Source organism: Pan troglodytes, chromosome 2, assembly GCF_028858775.2.
Source record: "Pan troglodytes isolate AG18354 chromosome 2, NHGRI_mPanTro3-v2.0_pri, whole genome shotgun sequence".
Taxonomy (NCBI): domain Eukaryota; kingdom Metazoa; phylum Chordata; class Mammalia; order Primates; family Hominidae; genus Pan; species Pan troglodytes.
The window spans coordinates 187,454,374-187,476,219 of NC_086015.1; the positions used below are offsets into that span (position 1 = coordinate 187,454,374).

Here is a 21,846-nt window from a genome sequence, read left to right on the forward strand (position 1 = left end):
CACCATGTTGGCCAGGTTGGTCTCAAACTCCTGACCTCAGGTGATCCACCCACCTTAGCCTCCCAAAGTGCTGGGATTACAGGCATGAGCACCACACTGGGCCTCATTGATGTTTCTTGTTATCTTCATGACTACATTGTGTTTGTAAATTTAACACACAAGCCATTGTCCATTCCCTCTCAATTCACAATCAATTTAGACCAAAAAAAAAAAAAGACTATCCATGTAGGAAGAAAGACCAAAAAAAGATTATCTATGTAGGAAAAAAGATCAAAAAAAGATTATCCATGTAGGAAAGGAAGAGTAGAAAAGAGAGAGAGAAAATAGGAGAATAAGAGAGAAACAGAGTCAAAGATGAAAAATGCAGAGAAAGAAAATAGAAATATAAAATAGAGCAACCTCCAAGACTCTTATACATAGGGTATTTAACATGTAGTCAGAAATAGTTATGGGGGGCTGGGCGTGGTGGCTCAGGCCTACAGCACTTTGGGAGGCCAACGCAGGAGGATTACTTGAGCTCAGGAGTTTGAGACCAAATTGGGCAACACAGTGAGACCTCATCTGTATGAAAAAAAAAAAAAAAGGCCAGGTGTGATGGAATGCACCTGTAGTCCCAGCTACTTGGGAGGCTGAGGTGGGAGGATCGCTTGAGCATAGGAGGTTGAGGCTGCAGGGAGCTCTGATAATGCCAGCCTGGGTGATAGAGCAAACACTGTCTCTAAAAATTGGAAGGAAGGAAGGAAGGAAGGGAGGAAGGAAGGAAGGAAGGAAGGGAGGAAGGGAGGAAGGAAAGGGGAGGGGAGGGGAGGGGAGGGGGCGATGGTTATGGGTCTCAAAATAATTTGGGTCATGAAAGAGACTTGAAAAGAAAATGTCCATTTAGGCCAAGCCTAGTGCATCTGAGAGCAGTGTAAAAATAGGTAACAGGCTCTATCATATGTGGTTGCATTTAATTCTCACAGCAACTCTCTGAGACAGGGGTGATTATTCCCATTTTATAGATGAGAAAAATTAACAGTCAGAGCTTTGAAGTAACTTGATAAAGATGATACAGCTGATAAAGAATTGAGCCCAAATTTGAGCCCAAGTCTGCCTGTCTTGGAAATTTATGTATTTCCACTTATTCTTCCTAGAAGGGATGTAGCAAAACACTAGCAACTAATGCAGGGAGGAAGTGTAGCCACCTTTTGATTCATATTGCTAAACTGCGCTCCAGAAAGGAACCATACTCCCTGGGTTTGAATCCCAGCTCTGCCACTTACAACCTGTATAATTCTGAGTGTTTCTATGTCTCAGTTTCCTCATCTGTAGAATGGCTTCGTAAGTGTCATGAGTGCATAAGATGTAAACCACTTAGAGCAGTGGCTGCCACATAGTAAAGTGCTGTCTAAACTTGCTATTTGTAGTATGCTGTTGCAGCGACCCTGGGAATATTTCTAATGATCCTGTTGCCAGGTGGCCCATACGTAGTAGCTTTCATTATGCAATCATGCACCACATAACAACCTTTATGTCAATGATGGACTGCATGTATAATAACAGTGGTTTCACAAGATTATAATGCTGTAAGCCAGGCTCAGTGGCTCACGTCTGTAATCCCAGCACTTTGGGAGGCCAAGGTGAGTGGATCACTTGAGGTCAGGCATTGAAGACCAGCCCGGCCAACATGGTGAAATCCCGTCTCTACTAAAAATACAGAAATTAGCTAGGTGTGGTGGTGCGTGCCTGTAGTCCCAGCTACTCGGGAGGCTGAGGCAGGAGAATCACTTGAACCCAGGAGGCGGAGGTTGCAGTGAGCCAAAATCGTGCCACTGCACTCCAGCTTGGCGACAGAGCGAGACTCCGTCTCAAAACAAACAAACAAACAAACAAACAAAAAAACCACATTGCCCATTATGTGTCATGCACTGTCCCATATACTTTACAAGTACTATTTCATTTAATTCTCACAACTAGCCTTTGAAGTAGGTATTAGTCTTTTTTTTTTTTTTTTTTTTTTTTGAGACAGGGTTTTGCTCTTGTTGCCCAGGCTGGAGTGCAGTGGCACGATCTCGGCTCAATGCAACCTCCACCTCCTGGGTTCAAGCAATTCTCCTGTCTCAGCCTCCCGAGTAGCTGGGATTACAGGCGTGTGCCACCACACCCAGCTAATTTTTTGTGTTTTTAGTAGAGACAGGGTTTTATCATGTTGGCCTGGCTGGTCTTGACCTCCTGACCTCAGGTGATCCACCCACCTCGACCTCCCAAAGTGCTGGGATTACAGGCATGAGCCACCGTGTGTGGCCTGAAGTAGGTATTCTCATTTCCATTTTACAAATGAGGAAACAGAGTCTGGATCCAGAATCTTTTATCCTTACTGTACTGTACTGTCTCCTGTTTGAGAACCATGCAATTTTGGGGTGCAAAATGCCAACAAAAGCAAATGCAACACTTCTCAGCCTGCTTCATTTATCATCTACTCTTTCTCAGCCGCAAGAACATTCTGCATTAGATCCACTGCAGCAAGTTGTCTGAGAACTGAGGTCAGCGTCAATAAATGGATTATGGGCCAGGCATGGTGACTTACGCCTGTAATCCCAGCACACTGGGATGCCGAGGTGGGAGAATTGCTTAAGGCCTGGAGTTCAAGACCAGCCTGGGCAAGATGGTGAGACCCCGTTTCTATAAAAAATTTTTAAAAATTAGCCAGGCACAGTGGCACGTGTCTATAGTCCCAGCTACTAGGGAGGCTCAGGTGGGAGAATTGCTTGAGCCTAGGAATTTGAGGCTGCAGTGAGTTATGACCATGCCACTGCACTCCAGCCTGAGCAACAAAGTGAGACACCCTTCTCTTATTTTATTTATTTTTTTTTTGAGACGAAGTTTTGCTCTTTGTTGCCCAGGCTGGAGTGCAGTGGCATGATCTCAGCTCATTGCAACCTCCACCCCCCTGGGTTCAAGCGATTCTCGTCTCAGCCTCCCAAGTAGCTGGGATTACAGGCGCCCGCCACCATGCCTGGCTAATTTTTGTATTTTTGGTAGAGATGGGGTTTCACCATGTTGGCCAGGCTGGTCTCGAACTCCTGACCTCGTGATCCACTCGCCTCGGCCTCCCAAAGTGCTGGAATTACAGGCGTGAGCCACTGCACCCGGCTGACACCCTTCTTGAGAGAAAGATGAAAGAAAGAAAGAAAGAAAGAAAGAGAAAGAAAGAAAGAAAAGAAAAGAAAGAAAGGAAAGAAAAGAGAGAGAGAAAGAAAGAAAGAGAGAGAAAGAGAAAGAAATGGATTATGTGTTTGCTACCCATTCAAGCCTTCTCAGGTCAAATTCTTGTACTTTCTCAGTGGGGGTGGAGGATGGGGAGAGGAAGATGAAGCGCACTCTCTTTTCCATTTTTTTTTTTTTTGAATTGTAAAATACTAGGCACTTTTCAGTGCAGCAGACTGCAATAACACCAGGCCTGATTAAGGAATGACAATATGGAAGGCAGATGGCAGATGCATGGGTGCCACACTATTGCTTTTCAGTTAAATATTGCTTGGTGTTAGTTTTTTTTCTCCTTGTAAATCTCCCAAATAAAACGGTTTGCTTTCCCCAAGTTAGAAGTGTTAGCACGTCTTTTCTTTAAATATCTGTGCATGGCTGTTTTTTTCCCTGCCAATTTGTCACCATCTGTAACCCTCCCTTTATGAGACGATCTGATGACAGCAGTTATCTTGGAGAGTAGAAGTGTGGTCTTGAAGCGCCATGGAAGAGTAGAGTCAGTGTAGGCTGTGTGTGTGTGGAGTGTATGCTCCCCCTGCACTTGGTGTGTGTACATACAGAAACACAGTGTGCGTGTGTGTTGGCTCTGGGTGTGTTGTGCGTGTGTACACTGTGTGTGAGTATGCAGTGTGTGTACATTCTGTGGGCATCTCGTGTGTGTGTGGACTGTGTGCTGGGCGTCGTGCCTGCCCGTGTCCTTGGCGCCTTGGCGTCCATGCGCTCTCTGCACATAGGTAGGTACCACAGCTAGGTACCACGTGCACACCCTGAATGTGAGTGAACTGCCTGTGTGCTCTGTATTTGCCGGCTGAAGAGGGGCTGTGTGGACTACTGGGGGAAGACGTTCCTCAGGAGGGCATAATTTCTCTGAAGTGCTTAAAGGGGATGGAGACAGCCTGAAATTTGGGGGAAGTAGGCCAAGGAGTATTAGCAACATCTGGGCCTGGTTGAATTTCATTACTTTTCCTAGGAAAGTAAATTATGGGTGGCTTGAAGGAGGGTGCTGCTGAGATGGGGGGCGGACCATGAAGCGTGGAGGGGTCTCCGGTGTTGCTGGAGGGCAGCTGGAGCCTGCGGAGAGCCTCGGCGCGCTCCTCCCTCTCCCCCACCCTCCCCCCACCCCGGGCGGGGCTCCGCGTGGGGTGGTGGACTCGGGCGGGGGCGGGGGGGCGGCCGCGGCCGAGCCGGGGTGCTGCACGGCGGCCGTGATGGCTGGTGACGGCGGGGCCGGGCAGGGGACCAGGGCCGCGGCCCGGGAGCGGGCCAGCTGCCGGGAGCCCTGAATCACCGCCTGGCCCGACTCCACCATGAACGTCGCGCTGCAGGAGCTGGGAGCTGGCAGCAACGTGAGTGGGGGCCCCGGGCTCCACGGGAGGGGACTGGGTGGAGGGGGACGAGGCAGAGGGGTCGGCCGCGGAGGGGCAGGCGGTGCCCGGCTCGCGGAGGTAGGGCTGCCTCCCGGGCCTGGTGGAGCGGTGATAGAGAGACCCCAGGCCCGAGAGCAGGGTAGGTGGGAAGGGAAGGGCCCTCTTAGCAGCGGGGAGGGGTCCGCGAGGCAGGGAGCACTGGGGCAGGGTCTTGGGCAAATAGCCCTCTCTGCCTGACCTCGGTTGGCAACCCCGACTGTCTGGCAGATGGTGGAGTACAAACGGGCCACGCTTCGGGATGAAGACGCACCCGAGACCCCCGTAGAGGGCGGGGCCTCCCCGGACGCCATGGAGGTGGGCAAGGGGGCTTCCCCTTTCTCACCAGGCCCCAGCCCTGGCATGACGCCTGGCACACCCAGGAGCTCTGGGCTGTTCTGGAGGGTCACCTGCCCCCACCTCCGCTCCATCTCTGGCCTCTGCTCTAGGACTATGGTGAGGCGATGCTAAGCCATGACGTTGCACAAAACAGACTCAGGGCTCAACTCACCAGCTGGCCTCATTGCCCCCGGGCCCAAAGTTAACCCTGTGGCTCTGAAAACTGCCTGTGGCTTCACCCTCTGGTAATCTTGGATCCCTGCCCTGCATCTCAGTCACTCTCTGTCCCCCTGTGTTCCCCAGGTGGGATTCCAGAAGGGGACAAGACAGCTGTTAGGCTCACGCACGCAGCTGGAGCTGGTCTTAGCAGGTGTCTCTCTACTGCTGGCTGCACTGCTTCTGGGCTGCCTTGTGGCCCTAGGGGTCCAGTACCACAGAGGTAGGTGGGCCCACACTCTTCATCGGTATTCATAACTAGGGGTTCTGGAGGCCTAAGGGCCTCTAAGATTTTCACCTGTGGGAACCAAGCCTTCCCTGCAGAAAAGCCCCCGGCTTTGCTTTCTCTTCCCAACCTTCCTGCTGTCATGGCCCTTGCAAAGAGTTTGCCTCTTCCAGACAGACAGACTGACAGTCTCCTACCCTCCGGCCGTGTTCCCTACCACAGACCCATCCCACAGCACCTGCCTTACAGAGGCCTGCATTCGAGTGGCTGGAAAAATCCTGGAGTCCCTGGACCGAGGGGTGAGCCCCTGTGAGGACTTTTACCAGTTCTCCTGTGGGGGCTGGATTCGGAGGAACCCCCTGCCCGATGGGCGTTCTCGCTGGAACACCTTCAACAGCCTCTGGGACCAAAACCAGGCCATACTGAAGCACCTGCTTGGTGAGTGGGGCTGTTAGGGAGGCCTTGGGCCACCTATGTGCCTTGTGCCCAGCACAGGGCCTGGCACTTAGCAAATAGTGTCCATGAATGAGGAAGTGGATGGTTCTGTGAACACTCCAGAGGGTGGGGAGGCAGAGAGCAGGGGACTATTGAGAAGTGCGGATGGGTTTGATGGGGGCAGAACTCTGGATATAATGGAGGGCCGCTTCTCTGCACTCTGTTTGGAGCACTGTCGTGGTGTGGTAGACACCAGGGAGCCTGTACTGCTTAGATATCCTTGGGTCTCCATGGACAGGGAGAGGAAGCCACGGCTTGCTGTTTCAGACACTCTTCCTGGGTCTGCGTTAGCAGGACTGCTCATTGACAAGGCAAGGAGAGAAACCGAGCAAGGGCCAGGGACTCCCCCTCAGCAGTTAACGTAATTCCCACCTGGATCCTGTGTTCTGCCCCACAGAAAACACCACCTTCAACTCCAGCAGTGAAGCTGAGCGGAAGACACAGCGCTTCTACCTATCTTGCCTACAGGTGGAGCGCATTGAGGAGCTGGGAGCCCAGCCACTGAGAGACCTCATTGACAAGGTAGGGCCACTGAGCCAGTTGAGGGCAGGGGAGCAGGAGGGGCCTTGAGAGAGGAGATGGCCCAGGAACGCTTTGGGAGTTCCTGCACTAATCATTCCACTTATGGTCTCTACATAGATTGGTGGTTGGAACATTACGGGGCCCTGGGACCAGGACAACTTTATGGAGGTGTTGAAGGCAGTAGCAGGGACCTACAGGGCCACCCCATTCTTCACCGTCTACATCAGTGCCGACTCTAAGAGTTCCAACAGCAATGTTATCCAGGTGATGAGCTGGGAAAGGGTGGGGAGAGACTTAGGGACACTTTGCTGAGCCCAGACTTCCCTCTCCTGTGACAGGCAGGCTGGGCTGACCCCCCGGCCCCACCCCTACCCCTGCTCGGGAATTCAGGTTCTCATGGTGGGGAAAGCGAGGGGCTCACCTCCTTTCCTTGACATTGCAGGTGGACCAGTCTGGGCTCTTTCTGCCCTCTCGGGATTACTACTTAAACAGAACTGCCAATGAGAAAGTAAGGAACATCTTCCGAATCCCCATCCCTACCCCTTGCTGAGCTGGGCTGATCCCTGTTGACTTTTCCCTTTGCCAAGGGTCAGAGCAGGGAAGGTGAGCCTATCCTGTCACCTAGTGAACAAACTGCCCCTCCTTTCTTTCTTCTTTTCTTCCTCCCTCCCTCCCTCCCTCCCTTTCTTCCCCTTTTCCTTCCTTCCTTCCTCTTATTCTTCTAGTAGGTTTCATAGACACCTACTGTGTGCCAGGTCCAGTGGGGGAATTCTGAGATATAAGTTTCCGAGCCATCGCCACAGGAAGCATTCAGTGTCGATGGGTTCATGGACCTAGATAGCTGAGAACAAAGCTCACAAGAGGGTCCTGAGGATTCAGGAGAGACTTAGGGAGCCAGCAAAGTCTTCCTGAAGAGATTGCATTTGAGCCAGGTCCTGTAGAATACATAGGAGTGGATGAGGGCATGCTGGGTAGAAAGAAGTTTAGGCCAGGTGCGGTGGCTCACGCCTGTAGTCCCAGCACTTCGGGAGGCCGAGGTGGGTGGATCACCTGAGGTCAGGAGTTCGAGACCAGCCTGACCAACAAGGTGAAACCCCATCTCTACTAAATATACAAAAATTAGCCAGTCGTGGTGGCAGGCACCTGTAATCCCAACTACTTGGGAGGCTGAGACAGGAGAATTGCCTGAACCTGGGAGGCGGAGGTTGCAGTGAGCCAAGATCGTGCCACTGCACTCCAGCCTGGGTGACGGAGAGAGACTCTGACTCAAAAAAAAAAAAAAAAAAAAAAAAAAAAGAAAGAAAGAAAAAGAAAGAAGGAACAGTTTAAACAAAAGTGTTGATGAGGCTGAGCACAGTGGCTCACACCTGTAATCCCCACACTTTGGGAGGCTGAGGCCGGCGGATCACTTGAGGTTAGGAGTTCAAGACCAGGCTGGCCTACATGGTGAAAACCCGTCTCTACTAAAAATACAAAAATTAGCCAGGCATGGTGGTGTGCACCTGTAATCTCAGCTACTGGGGAGGCTGAGGCAAAGAGAATCGCTTGAATCCAGGAGGCAGAGGTTGCAGTGAGCTGAGATGGCACCACTGCACTCCAGCCTGGGCAACAGAACAAGACTTCATCTCAAAAAAAAAAAAAAAAAGTGTTGACGAGGGAAAGGCTAGGTGTGTCTGGACCATGGCAAGGGGTCCACTGTGGTAAAATATAGAACTCAAGGCAGATGAGAGGCTGGAGAGGTGGGCAGGAATGGGTTATGGAGGGGACCTTGAATAGCACACTACGGAGTTTATTCTGTAGCTCCTGGAGAACCATTGCATGCTCCAAAGTAGGGAGGGAGCGCAGTGCTTTGGGAAGTCAGTTTGTTTGGGGTGTGAAAAGTAGATGTGAGAAAGAAAGCCTGGAGATGAATTAAGAGTGTCTGCGGTACTCCGTGCTCTGAGTCAGGAAGGTCCCAAATGAAAGAGGTGGCAGAAGGAATGGTAGGAAGGGGAGGATGTAAGCGATATCATCAAGTCAGAATCATGAGTTCTTGGTGCCCGGATGTTAGAGGAGGGAAGAGGTGAAGATGGCTGAAGCTGTACGCTTTCATGATGGTGTAATGGAGGGGTCCCTTGGGAATTAGGGATGTCTGTAGGAAGAACCAGCTTAGGGTACATTGAGAAAGAGGAGACAGTGCAACGTCACAGGAATAGGAGAGACTTTGGAGTCAGACCTGGATTTCAGTCTCAGCTCTGCTGCTTGGTGCAAGTTGATTAATCTCTCTGAGGCTGTTCCCTCATCCATAAACAGGGGATCATAGCATCAACCTCATATGGCGTTTGGAGTAGGTTAGGGGTACAAACTTATGCTGCTGCATGTGGCAGATGCTCAATCAGGGTGTGGGAGCTGCTCCTTTTAGACATGGGAGTTTGATGGGACCTGGGCACCTTACATACAGAAAGGTCAGCAGGCAGCTGGGAAAGCTGTGTGGAGTCCTGAAGAGAGAATAAGCCTGAAAGGACCCAGAGGCCTGAGGGGCGTCTCCTTAGAAACCTAACCAGGCCAGGCAGGGTGTCTGTAATCCGAACACTTTGGGAGGCCAAGGCGACCTGATTACTTGAGGTCAGAAGTTTGAGACCAGCTGGCCAACATGGTGAAACCCCATCTCTACTAAAAATACAAAAATTGGGCTGGGTGTGGTGGCTCTCACCTGTAATCCCAGCACTTTGGGAGGCCAAGGCAGGTGGATCACTTGAGGTCAGGAGTTTGAAACCAGCCTGACCAACATGGTGAAACCCCATCTCTACTAAAAATACAAAAATTAGCCTGACATGGTGGCGGGTGCCTGTAATCCCAGCTACTTGGAAGGCCGAGGCAGGAGAATCGCTTGAACCTGGGAGGTGGAAGTTGCAGTGAGCTGAGATGGCACCACTGCACTCCAGCCTGGGCAACAGAGCAAGACTCTGTCTCAAAAAAAAAAAGAAAGAAAGAAAAGAAAAAAGAAACCTAAACAAAGGCTTTGAAGAGGTGAGACAGGAGGAGGACAGAGAAAGGACAGAAGGAGATCCTTGTATTTTAAGGGCAGTGGGAGAGTCAGCAAAAGAGATTGCTGTGGAGTAGGACAACCATTTGTCCTTCTGTCATTCATTCAGAAACATCTGCTGAGCATCCCTTGGCCAGACCCTCCTCTAGGCATATGGTGAACAAGACACTTCTACTACCCTCTGAGTGGGGGAGAAGGCATAAAACAGTTCGCTACACAGTTGTCCTGTTTCCAGTTGTTGGGACTATATAGAGGAGAAGCATAGGGTTCTGAGAGCAAGTGTGACCAGGAACCTGCCTAGTTCCAGGGTGCGGATAGGCTGCAATGAAGGGAGAGGGCTCTACAAAGGCAATAGGTTATGCAAAGGCTCCAAGGTGGGAAGGCATATGGCCAGCCCACTGGCCATTCTCAATGGGAGAGGGAGCAGGAGGGGCATGCGGGCCAAGGCCTTCTGGACAGGTCCATAGCCTCACACTATGCAGGAGCATTGCGGGCCAAATTTAGGATTCATCCCGAAAGAAATGGAAAGGGAAACTCAAAAGTGATGTGAACAGATGTGTGATTTTGACATCATCTGAGTCAGGGGAGGAGATAATTTTTACAATTTGGGAGAGAACCACATCCTTCAACCCTTTGGAAGGGGCAAGAGGAAAGACTTCAGTTTGGCTGTCACCGTGTCACTGGTTGCCTTCAGGAAGCCTCCTGTGCTGGGATCTAGAGAAAGATGCAACACAAAAGGTTAAGATAGGATGAAAACTAAGAGTAGGCTGGGTGCAGTGGCTCACGCCTGTGGCCCCAGCACTTTGGGAGGCCGAGGTGGGCAGATTACCTGAGGTCAGGAGTTCGAGACCAGCTTGGCCAACATGGCGAAACACTGTCTGTACTAAAAATACAAAAATTAGCCAGGCGTGATGGCCCGCGCCTGTAATCCCAGCCACTGGGGAGGCTGAGGCAGGAGAATCGCTTGAACCCGGGAGGCGGAGGTTGCAGTGAGCCGAGATCACACACCTGCACTTCAGCCTGGGCAACAGAGGGAGACGCCATCTCAAACAAACAACAACAATAAAAAAAACTAAGAGTAAAGCAGGGTTCAGGAGAGTCTCAAAAGTAAGCACTAAGCTGAAGGTGAGAAGGTAGGGAGAGAAGGGGTAAGGTGAGATCACTGGTTTAGCTAACCACCCCCTCAGGAGCTGGGATGACTGGGATTGGTACTCAAACCTCTTCCTCTGATGCCAGCAGCAAGTAGGAGGAGAGGTGAGAGACAGGAGGAATTTGAAATACACAGAATATTAAGGGATCTAAAACTTCTTGGTAAGTAGAAGAAGAGATGGCCTTTGGCGATTAGTGGAGCCCAGGTGGGCCTTCAGGTTGAGTGGGAAGTGGTTTCTGGGAGGAGGGTTAAGGGAATTGGCACAGAGCAGTGTTGAGTGTCTGTTTGCAGGTTTTCACCCTGTTATTCAACAGATATTTATTGAGCACCTACTCTGTGGCAGATAGCTGCGCTTGGGTCTGAAATTACAGTGGTGAACAAAGCAAACCCAGCCCTGCCTTCATGGAGCCTCAGGGCCAGCAGGGGTGAGGCCACAAGAGTTTGTACTGGACCCGAGCAGGGCCAGGGCCGCCATGGCCCTGGGGTCATCAGGCCTGGGCCACATTCTCACTCTGCCATCTGCTAGTTTGTGATGGAAGTCAAGCCGTGTCATCTTCCCAAGCTTCTGCCCTGGGGTGTGAAATGGGACTCCTCTTCACTTCATGAAGTTGCTGTGCGGGGAGGAGAAGATACACTGTATGGAAAGCCTCTAATAGAGAGTCTGATGCATGTCTGCAGAAGTGGTCACTAAATATTTCTTCTCCATGCTTTTCTCTCCCTTGGAGACCAGCGGGTAGTGGAGAAAGCAGCTAGCTTGAGGCCTGGCAGGATGGGAGGTAATAGAGGCCTGAGGACACCATGGCCCCGATCCCCTGTGAGGTCCAGTCAGCTGTTCAGTGAAGGCACGTGGTCACTGATGGGCTGGGACAACTAGCAGGGATCTAGGAAATGAGAAGGCAAAGCAGTATGGGAAGCAGACCCATCTGCTGGACAGACATTTGCAGAGCACTTACTCTGTGTTCTAGTCCCTAGAGACAGCAGTGAGTAAGCTGCTGTAACTTGGAACAATGCTCTGCTGGAACTCACCTTCTCCTTGGAGAAATAGATGATAAACAAGTACAGAAGTAAGTAAACATGGCTGGGTGCAGTGGCTCACGCCTGTAATCCCAGCACTTTGAGAGGCTGAGGCGGGCAGATCACCTGAGGTCAGTAGTTCGAGACCAGCCTGGCTAACATGGTGAAACCCCGTCTCTACTAAAAATACAAAAAATTAGCCAGGCATGGTGGCACACGCCTGTAGTCCCAGCTACTTGGGAGGCTGCAGCAGGAGAATCGCTTGAACCCAGGAGGTGGAGGTTGCAGTGAGCCAAGATCGCGCCACTGCACTCCAGCCTGGGCAACAGAGTGAGACTCCATCTCAAAAAAAAAAAAAGAAGAAGAAGAAGAAGAAGAAGAAGTAAGTAAACAATACTTAGCCAATGACGGTAAGCAGTGTGTCAGAAATGAAACAGGTCATCCAGAAAGGCTTCCAGAAGGATCAAACAGAAGAGATATTGGGCAGAGGTGGTGGTAAGAACAGATCTCAGCCTTGGGCAGGACTTGTTGCTGGGCTCTGAGGATCACCCGGGCCTTGACAGGTGCTCACTGCCTATCTGGATTACATGGAGGAACTGGGGCTGCTGCTGGGTGGGCGGCCCACCTCCACGAGGGAGCAGATGCAGCAGGTGCTGGAGTTGGAGATACAGCTGGCCAACATCACAGTGCCCCAGGACCAGCGGCGCGACGAGGAGAAGATCTACCACAAGATGAGCATTTCGGAGCTGCAGGTGGGGCAGGCAGGGGGCTGGAGACAACTGAGAGGGGCCAGCCTTGGCACGGACCACCCAGCTTCCCTCCATGCCATCTCCCCAAGGCAGCCAGTCCTTTCCTCATTCCCTTGCTTTTCTGTGCTCCCCAGCTGCACTGCTGCTGTCCTGGGGAAAAAAAATGGTGTCCATTTAGGCCACCTCTCACTGGGTCATCCTTTGGTCCCTTTCTTGCCTGGGGATGCATGGAGGGATTGTGTTAAAAATGTATAACAGTTTGTATGAGATGTCCACAAAACAATCAGAATAGGCTGGGCATGGTGGCTGACATCTGTAATCCCAGCACTTTGGGAGGCCGAGGCGGGTGGATCGCCTGAGGTCGGGAGTTCAAGACCAGCCTAGCCAACATGGTGAAACCCCATCTCTACTAAAAATAAAAAATTAGCCGGGTGTGGTGGCACATGCCTGTAATCCCAGCTACTCGGGGGGCTGAGGTAGAAGAATCGCTTGAACCTGGGAGGCGGAGGTTGCAGTGAGCTGAGATCGCGCCATTGCACTCCAGCTTGGGTGACAAGAGTGAAACTCCATCTCAAAAAAAAAAAAAAAAAAATAGAAGTGAAAGTTTCCACTGGGGGACCCGTACTGTGCCAGGCCATTAACACTTTAGATGTTGGATTATGGAAAAGTTGGGATGGAGTGTGGTTCTGGAGGAGAAGCCAGTACGTGCAGGGTGTTGGGAGTGGTATTTTATCAATTGTTAGGAAAATATTTGAATATCTAGGCCCCAGCTGAATGTCACATGTAGTGGTTATCCTTGTATAATAAGTGGTTGGGCTCCCAGATTGGAGGTGCCCAGGCCTGGAAAAGGGTATATTACAGGAAGGATACACCATGAAGCCAGTAGTTGTTGCTATGGCAATGGGAAGGGCTCCCAGGCTACAGCATACAGTGGGGGAGGGATCTGCTGGAAGCTAGTCGGGCAGGCAAGGCCTGAGATTTTTTTCTGTCAGGCTCTGGCGCCCTCCATGGACTGGCTTGAGTTCCTGTCTTTCTTGCTGTCACCATTGGAGTTGAGTGACTCTGAGCCTGTGGTGGTGTATGGGATGGATTATTTGCAGCAGGTGTCAGAGCTCATCAACCGCACGGAACCAAGGTGTGGGGGTAGCCCAGGGTGAGGGTGGGTTCTGTGGAGGTCTCCAGCAAGGCTGGGCATAGTGGACAGGCCCAGCCACACAGAACAACATTTGATAATGCTATGGGCCTTCCAAACATTGAATCAGAATGTCTATGGGCTTTTCCTCTGCGCTAGGGTTGCAGGGTGCTCCCTGTGATCTCTGTCCCCCAACTGCTCTCCAACCTGACCCCTACAGGCAGGTGTGTGGCCCCGGGACCAAAGAGGAACCCCGGGACAGCTTCCACATATGCCTCTCGGGACTCCTGCAACTTGCATGTTCCTGGGGGCTGGTTTGAGGGGTGTGAAGGGCATCCCACCTGCCCTTTTCTTATTTTCTGGTCTGGTTGTCAGCATCCTGAACAATTACCTGATCTGGAACCTGGTGCAAAAGACAACCTCAAGCCTGGACCGACGCTTTGAGTCTGCACAAGAGAAGCTGCTGGAGACCCTCTATGGCACTAAGAAGGTGGGCTTTCTGATTTTGCCTCCACGTTCTGATCCAGTCTAGCCGATGCTGCATACCTTCAGTGTGACAGGCACCATGTGCCTCATGGGGCACAGGTGCATAGTATGGAGCGCAGAATTTGGAAGCAAGCCGACTTGCGTTTCAATCCCAACTCATTCATTTTCTAGCCTGTAGGACCTTGGGCAGATCACCTAGCCTCTCTGACTCTCCATTTCCTGCTCTGTAAAGCAGGAATAACTTGGAGGGTTGTCAGGAAGAGTATTAGCTGAGTTAATGTAAGTGAAGCACCTGCACAGTACATGGTATGTATAGGCACTCGGCTTTGATGAGGAGGATGGAGAGGATATAATAAATAAATGAGTATTTAGTTTCAAGATGCCCCATTAAGTGGGGGGAGTGGACATGTAAACAAATACATTATATTTTGTGGTGATAACTGCTCACACTGAGTGAAAGACTTTTGTGCTATAGGACAGAGGTGGGACAGCACATTTCACCTGGGGGGATGGTGGGGAAGGGCATCAGAGAAGCCTTCTCTGAGAGGTGCCATGTGATGGAAAAGTTCACCAAGAAAGCCGGGGAGAAGGGCATTCCAGGGACAAGGAACGGCATGTGCAAATTCCTAGAGGCCAAAAGGAGCATGGTGGCTTTACACAGGTTCTGGCATGAGCTTGAGAAGAGGGCAACTGAGAGATGGGGTGTGGTAAGGTGGGCATGGGGCACTTGGGAAGGGACCTGAATATTGTATTGGGAAGTCCGGCCTTGATTCTTTCACAGATGGGGCTCCATGGGAGTAGCCATGGAGAGGAGAAACACAGTTGGGTTATGTATGAAATGATATTTCTGGTGGCTAAATGGAAGATGGAGGGGAGCAGCAGGGAAGCGGGGATGAGAATGGAGTCAGGGTGTCCAGTTAAGAGGCAATTGCAGGCCAGGCTTGGTGGCTCATGCCTGTAATCCCAGCATTTTGGGAAGCCAAGGCAGGTGGATCACCTGAGGTCAGGAGTTCAAGACCAGCCTTGCCAACACGGTGAAACCCCATCTCTACTAAAAATACAAAAAATTAGCTGGGCGTGGTGGCAAGCAACTGTAATCCCAGCTACTCGGGAGGCTGAAGCAGGAGAATCACTTAAACCTGGAGGTTGCAGTGACCTGAGACTGCATCATTGCACTCCAGCCTGGGCTACAAGAGCAAAACTCTGTTTAAAAAAAAAAAAAAAAGGGCAATTGCAGACTGAGTGTGGTGGCTCGTGCCTGTAATCAGCATTTTGGGAGGCTGAGGTGGGTGGAGTGCTTGAGCTCAGGAGTTCAAGATGATAGTGTTATAGGTCAGGGAAGTGGTAATCATTTTCCCCGTCCACTTGAGTGGATGGGAAAGATGATTAAGAAATCAAAGCAGGCAGGGCGCCGTAGCTCATGCCTGTAATCCCAGCACTTTGGGAGGTCAAGGTGGGCGGATCACTTGAAGTAAGGAGTTCAAGACCATCCTGGCTAACACGGTGAAACCCCGTCTCTACTGAAAATACAAAAAATTTAGCCGGGCGTGGTGGCGGATGCCTTTAGTCTCAGCTACTCGGGAGGCTGAGGCAGGAGAATGGCGTGAACCCGGGAGGTGGAGCTTGCAGTGAGCTGAGATCGCACCACTGCACTCCAGTCTGGGTGACAGAGTGAGACTCCATCTCAAAAAAAAAAAAAAAAAAAAGAAGTCAAAGTAGTAGAAACTGCTGATAGACTGAATGTGGGGGTTAGGGAGATGGAGGAAGCTGAGTGACTCCCAGGTTTCTTGCATGGGGGACTGACTGGATATAAAATTAGTTGTGGGCCGGGCACGGTGGCTCATGCCTTTAATCCCAGCACTTTGGGAGGCCAAAGCGGGCAGGTCGCTTGAGCTCAGGAGTTCAAGACCAGCCTGGGAAACATGGTGAGACCCCTTCTGTACTAAAAATACAAAAGAAAATAGCTGGGTGTGGTGGCATGTGCCTGGGGTCCCAGCTATTCGAGAGGCTGAGGTGGGAGGATCGCTTGAGCCCGGGGGACAGAGGTTGCAGTGAGCAGTGATTGCACCACTATACTCCAGCCTGGGTGACAGAGCAAGACCCTGTCTCAAAAAAAGACAGATGTGGCACTGAGCAAACCCAGGACTCTTGTCCAGAGCTGAGAAGGGCTGCTAGCCCCAGTGACAGAGAAAGGCCCTCTGACTGGAGGACACAGCCATCTCTAGGGTCCTGGCTCTTTGTCCTTTAACAGTCCTGTGTGCCGAGGTGGCAGACCTGCATCTCCAACACGGATGACGCCCTTGGCTTCGCTTTGGGGTCCCTCTTCGTGAAGGCCACGTTTGACCGGCAAAGCAAAGAAATTGTGAGTCTACAAGATTCTTTCAACACTATGCCCTCAAAATTGACTGTTCATGTATGTGCAGACATATAGAAAAACAACGGGAGCCAGGCGCGGTGGCTCACGCCCGTAATCCCAGCACTTTGGGAGGCCAAGGCGGGTGAATCATGGGGTCAGGAGTTCGAGACCAGCCTGGCCAACATGGTGAAACCTGGTCTCTACTAAAAATACAAAAAATTAGCCGGGCGTGGTGGCGGGTGTCTGTAATCCCAGCTACTTGGGAGGCTGAGGCAGGAGAATCACTTGAACCCAGGAGGCGGAGGTTGCAGTGAGCCGAGATCGCGCCAGTGCACTCCAGCCTGGGCGACAGAGCAAAACTCTGTCTCAAAAAAAAAAAAAAAAGAAAAGAAAAGAAAAGAAAAACAACTGGATGTAAATTGATGAACAAATGAAGTAGTGCTGCTTTGGGCAGTGGGATTATAAGAGTCCTTTAAAGTTGTCTATGTGTTTATGTTTAACTCTATAACTAGAAGAAATATTTATTTATTAGGATATGATAATGGATGTGCTTAAAGTATTACCTGTAAGGATGTTTATGGTTTTTATGGCAATGTTGTTTATAATAGCAGAAAATGAGAACAGGTTAAATGTCCAACTATAGGGTAAAGGAAAAATAAATTGTGGTTAGGATGGGTTGTGAGGATCCTTAAATGGCTGATATATCTTTCAGCGAAAAAAGTAGGTTACAAAAAATATATACCTTATACAACATAATTCCATATTTTATATGCATATCAGGGGAGGGAAAAACTCTAGAAGTGGGTAATCAAAATGTTAAAAGAACTTATCTATGAATGAGTGCTTTATAACTGGTCTGTTCTTCAATTCTCAATTTTCCAAATTTTCTGTGAATGTCCTCTTTTCATAATCAGATAAAAATCATTGCACTAGGCTGGGCATGGTGGCTCACGCCTGTAATCCCAGCACTTTGGGAGGCTGAGGTGGGTGGATCATGTGGTCAGGAGTTCAAGACCAACCTGGCCAAGATGGTGAAACCCCGGCTCTACTAAAAATACAAAAATTACCCGGGCGTGATGGCGGGAGCCTGTAATCCTAGCTACTTGGGAGGCTGAGGCAGGAGAATCGCTTGAACTCGGGAGGCGGAGGTTGCAGTGAGCCGAGATTGCGCCACTGCACTCCATCCTAGGTGACACAGCCAGACTCTGTCTCAAAAAAAAAAAAAAATCATTGCACTATATTAAATTATAATATAATTTGATGAACTTATTGTCAATTAAAATGTTTATTTAATTAAGAAAAAAGCCAGCCACAATCCCAGTACCTTTACAAATGGTGTTTCCTTCTCATCGTCTCCAGGTGCTCAGCCGTATTTCTTTGGTCTAGACGTTCCCATTTCCCCTAGGTGGATGGGGATGGGGCACCAAGGGTGGATGGGTGGGGGCAGGGATGCATTCAGTGCAGGGGAAGGCTGACTTTGCCTCCTCCCTCCCAGGCAGAGGGGATGATCAGCGAAATCCGGACCGCATTTGAGGAGGCCCTGGGACAGCTGGTTTGGATGGATGAGAAGACCCGCCAGGCAGCCAAGGAGAAAGTGAGCGGTGGCTAGGGTTGGGGCGCCATCTTGAGGTGGGGTTCAAGGATACAGTTTTGCTAGGAACCTGGGGAAGGAAACAAACCCTTAACCTGGTCTCTTCAGGCAGATGCCATCTATGATATGATTGGTTTCCCAGACTTTATCCTGGAGCCCAAAGAGCTGGATGATGTTTATGACGGGGTGAGTACCTACGCTCATCAGTACTGAACTTCAGCCCTGTAGAGGGCACTGTTCCCTGGGCTTAGAAATTGGGGCTCAAGCACTGGGAAAGAGGTGCTTGTCGGTTTCTTTTAGAGGCAGATGGAGGTAACCAGCATTGTTAAAATGTTGGCTCTGTGACAGGCTGCAGGCCAAACAGCAGTGAAATATAGTGTTAACGAGCCAAGATTTGGAGTCAAGCCTAATCAAATTCTGTTTCTACCCCTAACTTTGTAACCTTAACAAAATCTCTCTAGGCCTTGGTTTCATTTTCTGTAAAATGGGGGTCCTACTAGTGCCTTCCTCATAGGGTTGTTGTGAGATAAATGAATACAGTATGTAAAAAAACAGCACCCATAACATAAATGGCCTTTAAATATTGCCAATTATGGTTTACTAGATATTTTACAGTTGAGGAAACTGAGGTTTGGAGAGATACTAATGAGTAGCCAAACTGGGGCTATTATCTTCTCCAATGGATTCTCTTGCTCTCTTTCTACTTCCCACCTTTCCCACAGTACGAAATTTCTGAAGATTCTTTCTTCCAAAACATGTTGAATTTGTACAACTTCTCTGCCAAGGTTATGGCTGACCAGCTCCGCAAGCCTCCCAGCCGAGACCAGTGAGAATGACGGGGTGGACATAGACACTAGGGGTGGCAGGAGAGGTGGGGGAAGGTTTCCTGGGATGGGGGAAAAGGGTGGCAAGACTGGTCCCAGACCGGCGGCCCCATACCCTTGCAGGAGGTAGGGCAGGGCTGCTGGGAGGGGAGCAGTGTCAGGAGAGTCGGGAGCCTCAGCCCCTCACTCTTCCTCCGCCAGGTGGAGCATGACCCCCCAGACAGTGAATGCCTACTACCTTCCAACTAAGAATGAGATCGTCTTCCCCGCTGGCATCCTGCAGGCCCCCTTCTATGCCCGCAACCACCCCAAGTGTGTCTGAAGCAGGAGGGGCTGGGTGCTGGGGCCTGGGCCTGTGGTTGAGCTGGGAGCAGGGCTGGAGGTGGGATTCAGAAGTACCCCCACCATGTCCTCACTTGCTATTCCTCACCTACCAGGGCCCTGAACTTTGGTGGCATCGGTGTGGTCATGGGCCATGAGTTGACGCATGCCTTTGATGACCAAGGTAGGGGCCCATGGAGTCGTCCCCTCTAGCCTAGAATTCCCAGTGGCTCCTGCAAGGCCTTGGGACATTGATGTAGCCCCAAGGGCCCTGAAGTCTGTGGACCAGGGCTGGTGGGGGCACTGCTGCCCCCAAGAGATGAGCTCTGGTTTTGGTGGGGTGCAAAGGTGAGTTCTCCTCAGGGCGCGAGTATGACAAAGAAGGGAACCTGCGGCCCTGGTGGCAGAATGAGTCCCTGGCAGCCTTCCGGAACCACACGGCCTGCATGGAGGAACAGTACAATCAATACCAGGTCAATGGGGAGAGGCTCAACGGCCGCCAGACGCTGGGGGAGAACATTGCTGACAACGGGGGGCTGAAGGCTGCCTACAATGTGAGTGGCCTGACCAGCCCTCCAGCGGCTGAGGCCTGCTGGCCTGGGGTGAAAGGTGCTGGGTGGATGGGGGCAGGCCTGGATGGGCTTGCTGCCCACTGTTCTGTCCCCAGGCTTACAAAGCATGGCTGAGAAAGCATGGGGAGGAGCAGCAACTGCCAGCCGTGGGGCTCACCAACCACCAGCTCTTCTTCGTGGGATTTGCCCAGGTATCACCCTCTCGGAAGGCCTGGGGTCTGCCCCTTTGTCCTGCTCCCTCCTGAGTATGTCATTAGAAGAACTCTGGGGCACGTGTCAAAGGGGCTGGTGAATGGGGCTGAGGCTGGGGCATGAAAGGTGGGCTGGGAAGGCCCATGCCCAGAGCCTCCGGCCAGCCAGGGCCCACAAAGGCAGCCTGAAGAGGCCTGAGCGGGAGAATGCCTTGGTAGGATTTCGCATAGTTCAAAGGGCAAGGTTGTCGTGCTTGCGGGGCACAGGGTGGGGCAAAGGGTGGCGAAGGGGGCAAACGTTCATCCTCACGCTGTTCCTGTGAGGGAGACATGCAGGAAACTAAAGCTCGGGATGCAGAGTGGCCTGTCCGGGGCTGCCCAGGAATAGAGTAAGTGGCAGAGCAAGGACCCAGGCAGAGCCTCCGCTGGGCAGCCACAGCAGGCAGCTTCTGGGGCTCCGCTTTTTCCCCTCGTCATGTCCATGCTGGGCAACCCGATGTCCAGGGCAGTTTTGGAAGGAACTTGGGAGGGGCTGCAGCGGTGGTGGTTCGTGCCCCTGGGATGGCTGTAGCTGACTCTAAGGCCCGGCTCCACACTAGACACCATATGCCCCCATGTCTGTCCTGGCCCGCAGGTGTGGTGCTCGGTCCGCACACCAGAGAGCTCTCACGAGGGGCTGGTGACCGACCCCCACAGCCCTGCCCGCTTCCGCGTGCTGGGCACTCTCTCCAACTCCCGTGACTTCCTGCGGCACTTCGGCTGCCCTGTCGGCTCCCCCATGAACCCAGGGCAGCTGTGTGAGGTGTGGTAGACCTGGATCAGGGGAGAAATGGCCAGCTGTCACCAGACCTGGGGCAGCTCTCCTGACAAAGCTGTTTGCTCTTGGGTTGGGAGGAAGCAAATGCAAGCTGGGCTGGGTCTAGTCCCTCCCCACCACAGGTGACATGAGTACAGACCCTCCTCAATCACCACATTGTGCCTCTGCTTTGGGGGTGCCCCTGCCTCCAGCAGAGCCCCCACCATTCACTGTGACATCTTTCCGTGTCACCCTGCCTGGAAGAGGTCTGGGTGGGGAGGCCAGTTCCCATAGGAAGGAGTCTGCCTCTTCTGTCCCCAGGCTCACTCAGCCTGGCGGCCATGGGGCCTGCCGTGCCTGCCCCACTGTGACCCACAGGCCTGGGTGGTATACCTCCTGGACTTCTCCCCAGGCTCACTCAGTGCGCACTTAGGGGTGGACTCAGCTCTGTCTGGCTCACCCTCACGGGCTACCCCCACCTCACCCTGTGCTCCTTGTGCCACTGCTCCCAGTGCTGCTGCTGACCTTCACTGACAGCTCCTAGTGGAAGCCCAAGGGCCTCTGAAAGCCTCCTGCTGCCCACTGTTTCCCTGGGCTGAGAGGGGAAGTGCATATGTGTAGCGGGTACTGGTTCCTGTGTCTTAGGGCACAAGCCTTAGCAAATGATTGATTCTCCCTGGACAAAGCAGGAAAGCAGATAGAGCAAGGAAAAGGAAGAACAGAGTTTATTTTTACAGAAAAGAGGGTGGGAGGGTGTGGTCTTGGCCCTTATAGGACCCTGTGCCAATAAACAGACATGCATCCGTCGGCCTGTCTCTCTTCCTTCAGTCCTGTTTTCATGTATCCATTCACTCATTCCACCAGCATCTACAGAGCAACTACTGTATGCCAGCCACTGTCCTCAGTGCTCATTTACTCACTAGCGGATACAGGGGACTGAGATTTGAAGCCCAGAGAAGACAGAGAAAGAGAGGCAGGATGGAGGAATGGAAGGAAGTTGAGTCTGACTGGGCAGAATACATTGTCTGCTAACTGGTGGCCATAGCCCCATCCCCAGCTGTTCTACAGCTGGAAGGATTTGCTGCTTTCCTCCACTGGTGTGTGCAGCCAGGCCTGACACTGAGTGTGGGTAACTACTGGGCCAGGGTCAACTTGGAAGATGGGCGGCCCTTACCCTGCAGTGGTGGGAAGTCCT

At 51.6% G+C, this 21,846-nt stretch overlaps 1 protein-coding gene across 3 annotated transcripts; it reads left to right on the top strand.

The window, feature by feature from the left end:
• Positions 1-4,412: 4,412 nt before the first annotated feature.
• On the top strand, positions 4,413-21,458 carry ECE2 (endothelin converting enzyme 2). Of its 3 annotated transcripts, none has more exons than XM_009446942.5 (19): positions 4,413-4,589; positions 4,878-5,102; positions 5,289-5,424; positions 5,650-5,865; positions 6,320-6,444; positions 6,562-6,708; positions 6,887-6,952; positions 12,197-12,385; positions 13,375-13,517; positions 13,890-14,004; positions 16,252-16,362; positions 17,852-17,950; positions 18,056-18,133; positions 18,670-18,773; positions 18,973-19,083; positions 19,209-19,276; positions 19,456-19,646; positions 19,760-19,855; positions 20,490-21,458. In XM_009446942.5, exons 1-19 carry the CDS (start codon positions 4,551-4,553, stop codon positions 20,664-20,666), a joined length of 2,436 nt encoding a protein of 811 aa, XP_009445217.2. In that variant the 5' UTR covers positions 4,413-4,550; the 3' UTR covers positions 20,667-21,458. The 3 variants fall into 3 exon arrangements, with proteins under 3 accessions (XP_009445217.2, XP_001148031.2, NP_001414883.1); NM_001427954.1 differs by having other exon boundaries at positions 4,416-4,589; positions 4,878-4,964; XM_001148031.4 differs by lacking the exon at positions 4,878-5,102 and having other exon boundaries at positions 4,414-4,589.
• The last annotated feature ends 388 nt before the right edge of the window (positions 21,459-21,846 follow it).

Bases quoted from the DNA above. Each gene is read 5' to 3' on its own strand.
- ECE2 (XM_009446942.5), top strand. From the start codon at position 4,551: ATGAACGTCGCGCTGCAGGAGCTGGGAGCTGGCAGCAAC. The intron at 5,103-5,288 runs GTGAGGCGATGC...TGTGTTCCCCAG, and splicing joins GCCTCTGCTCTAGGACTATG to GTGGGATTCCAGAAGGGGAC. The intron at 16,363-17,851 runs GTGAGTCTACAA...CCTCCCTCCCAG, and splicing joins ACCGGCAAAGCAAAGAAATT to GCAGAGGGGATGATCAGCGA.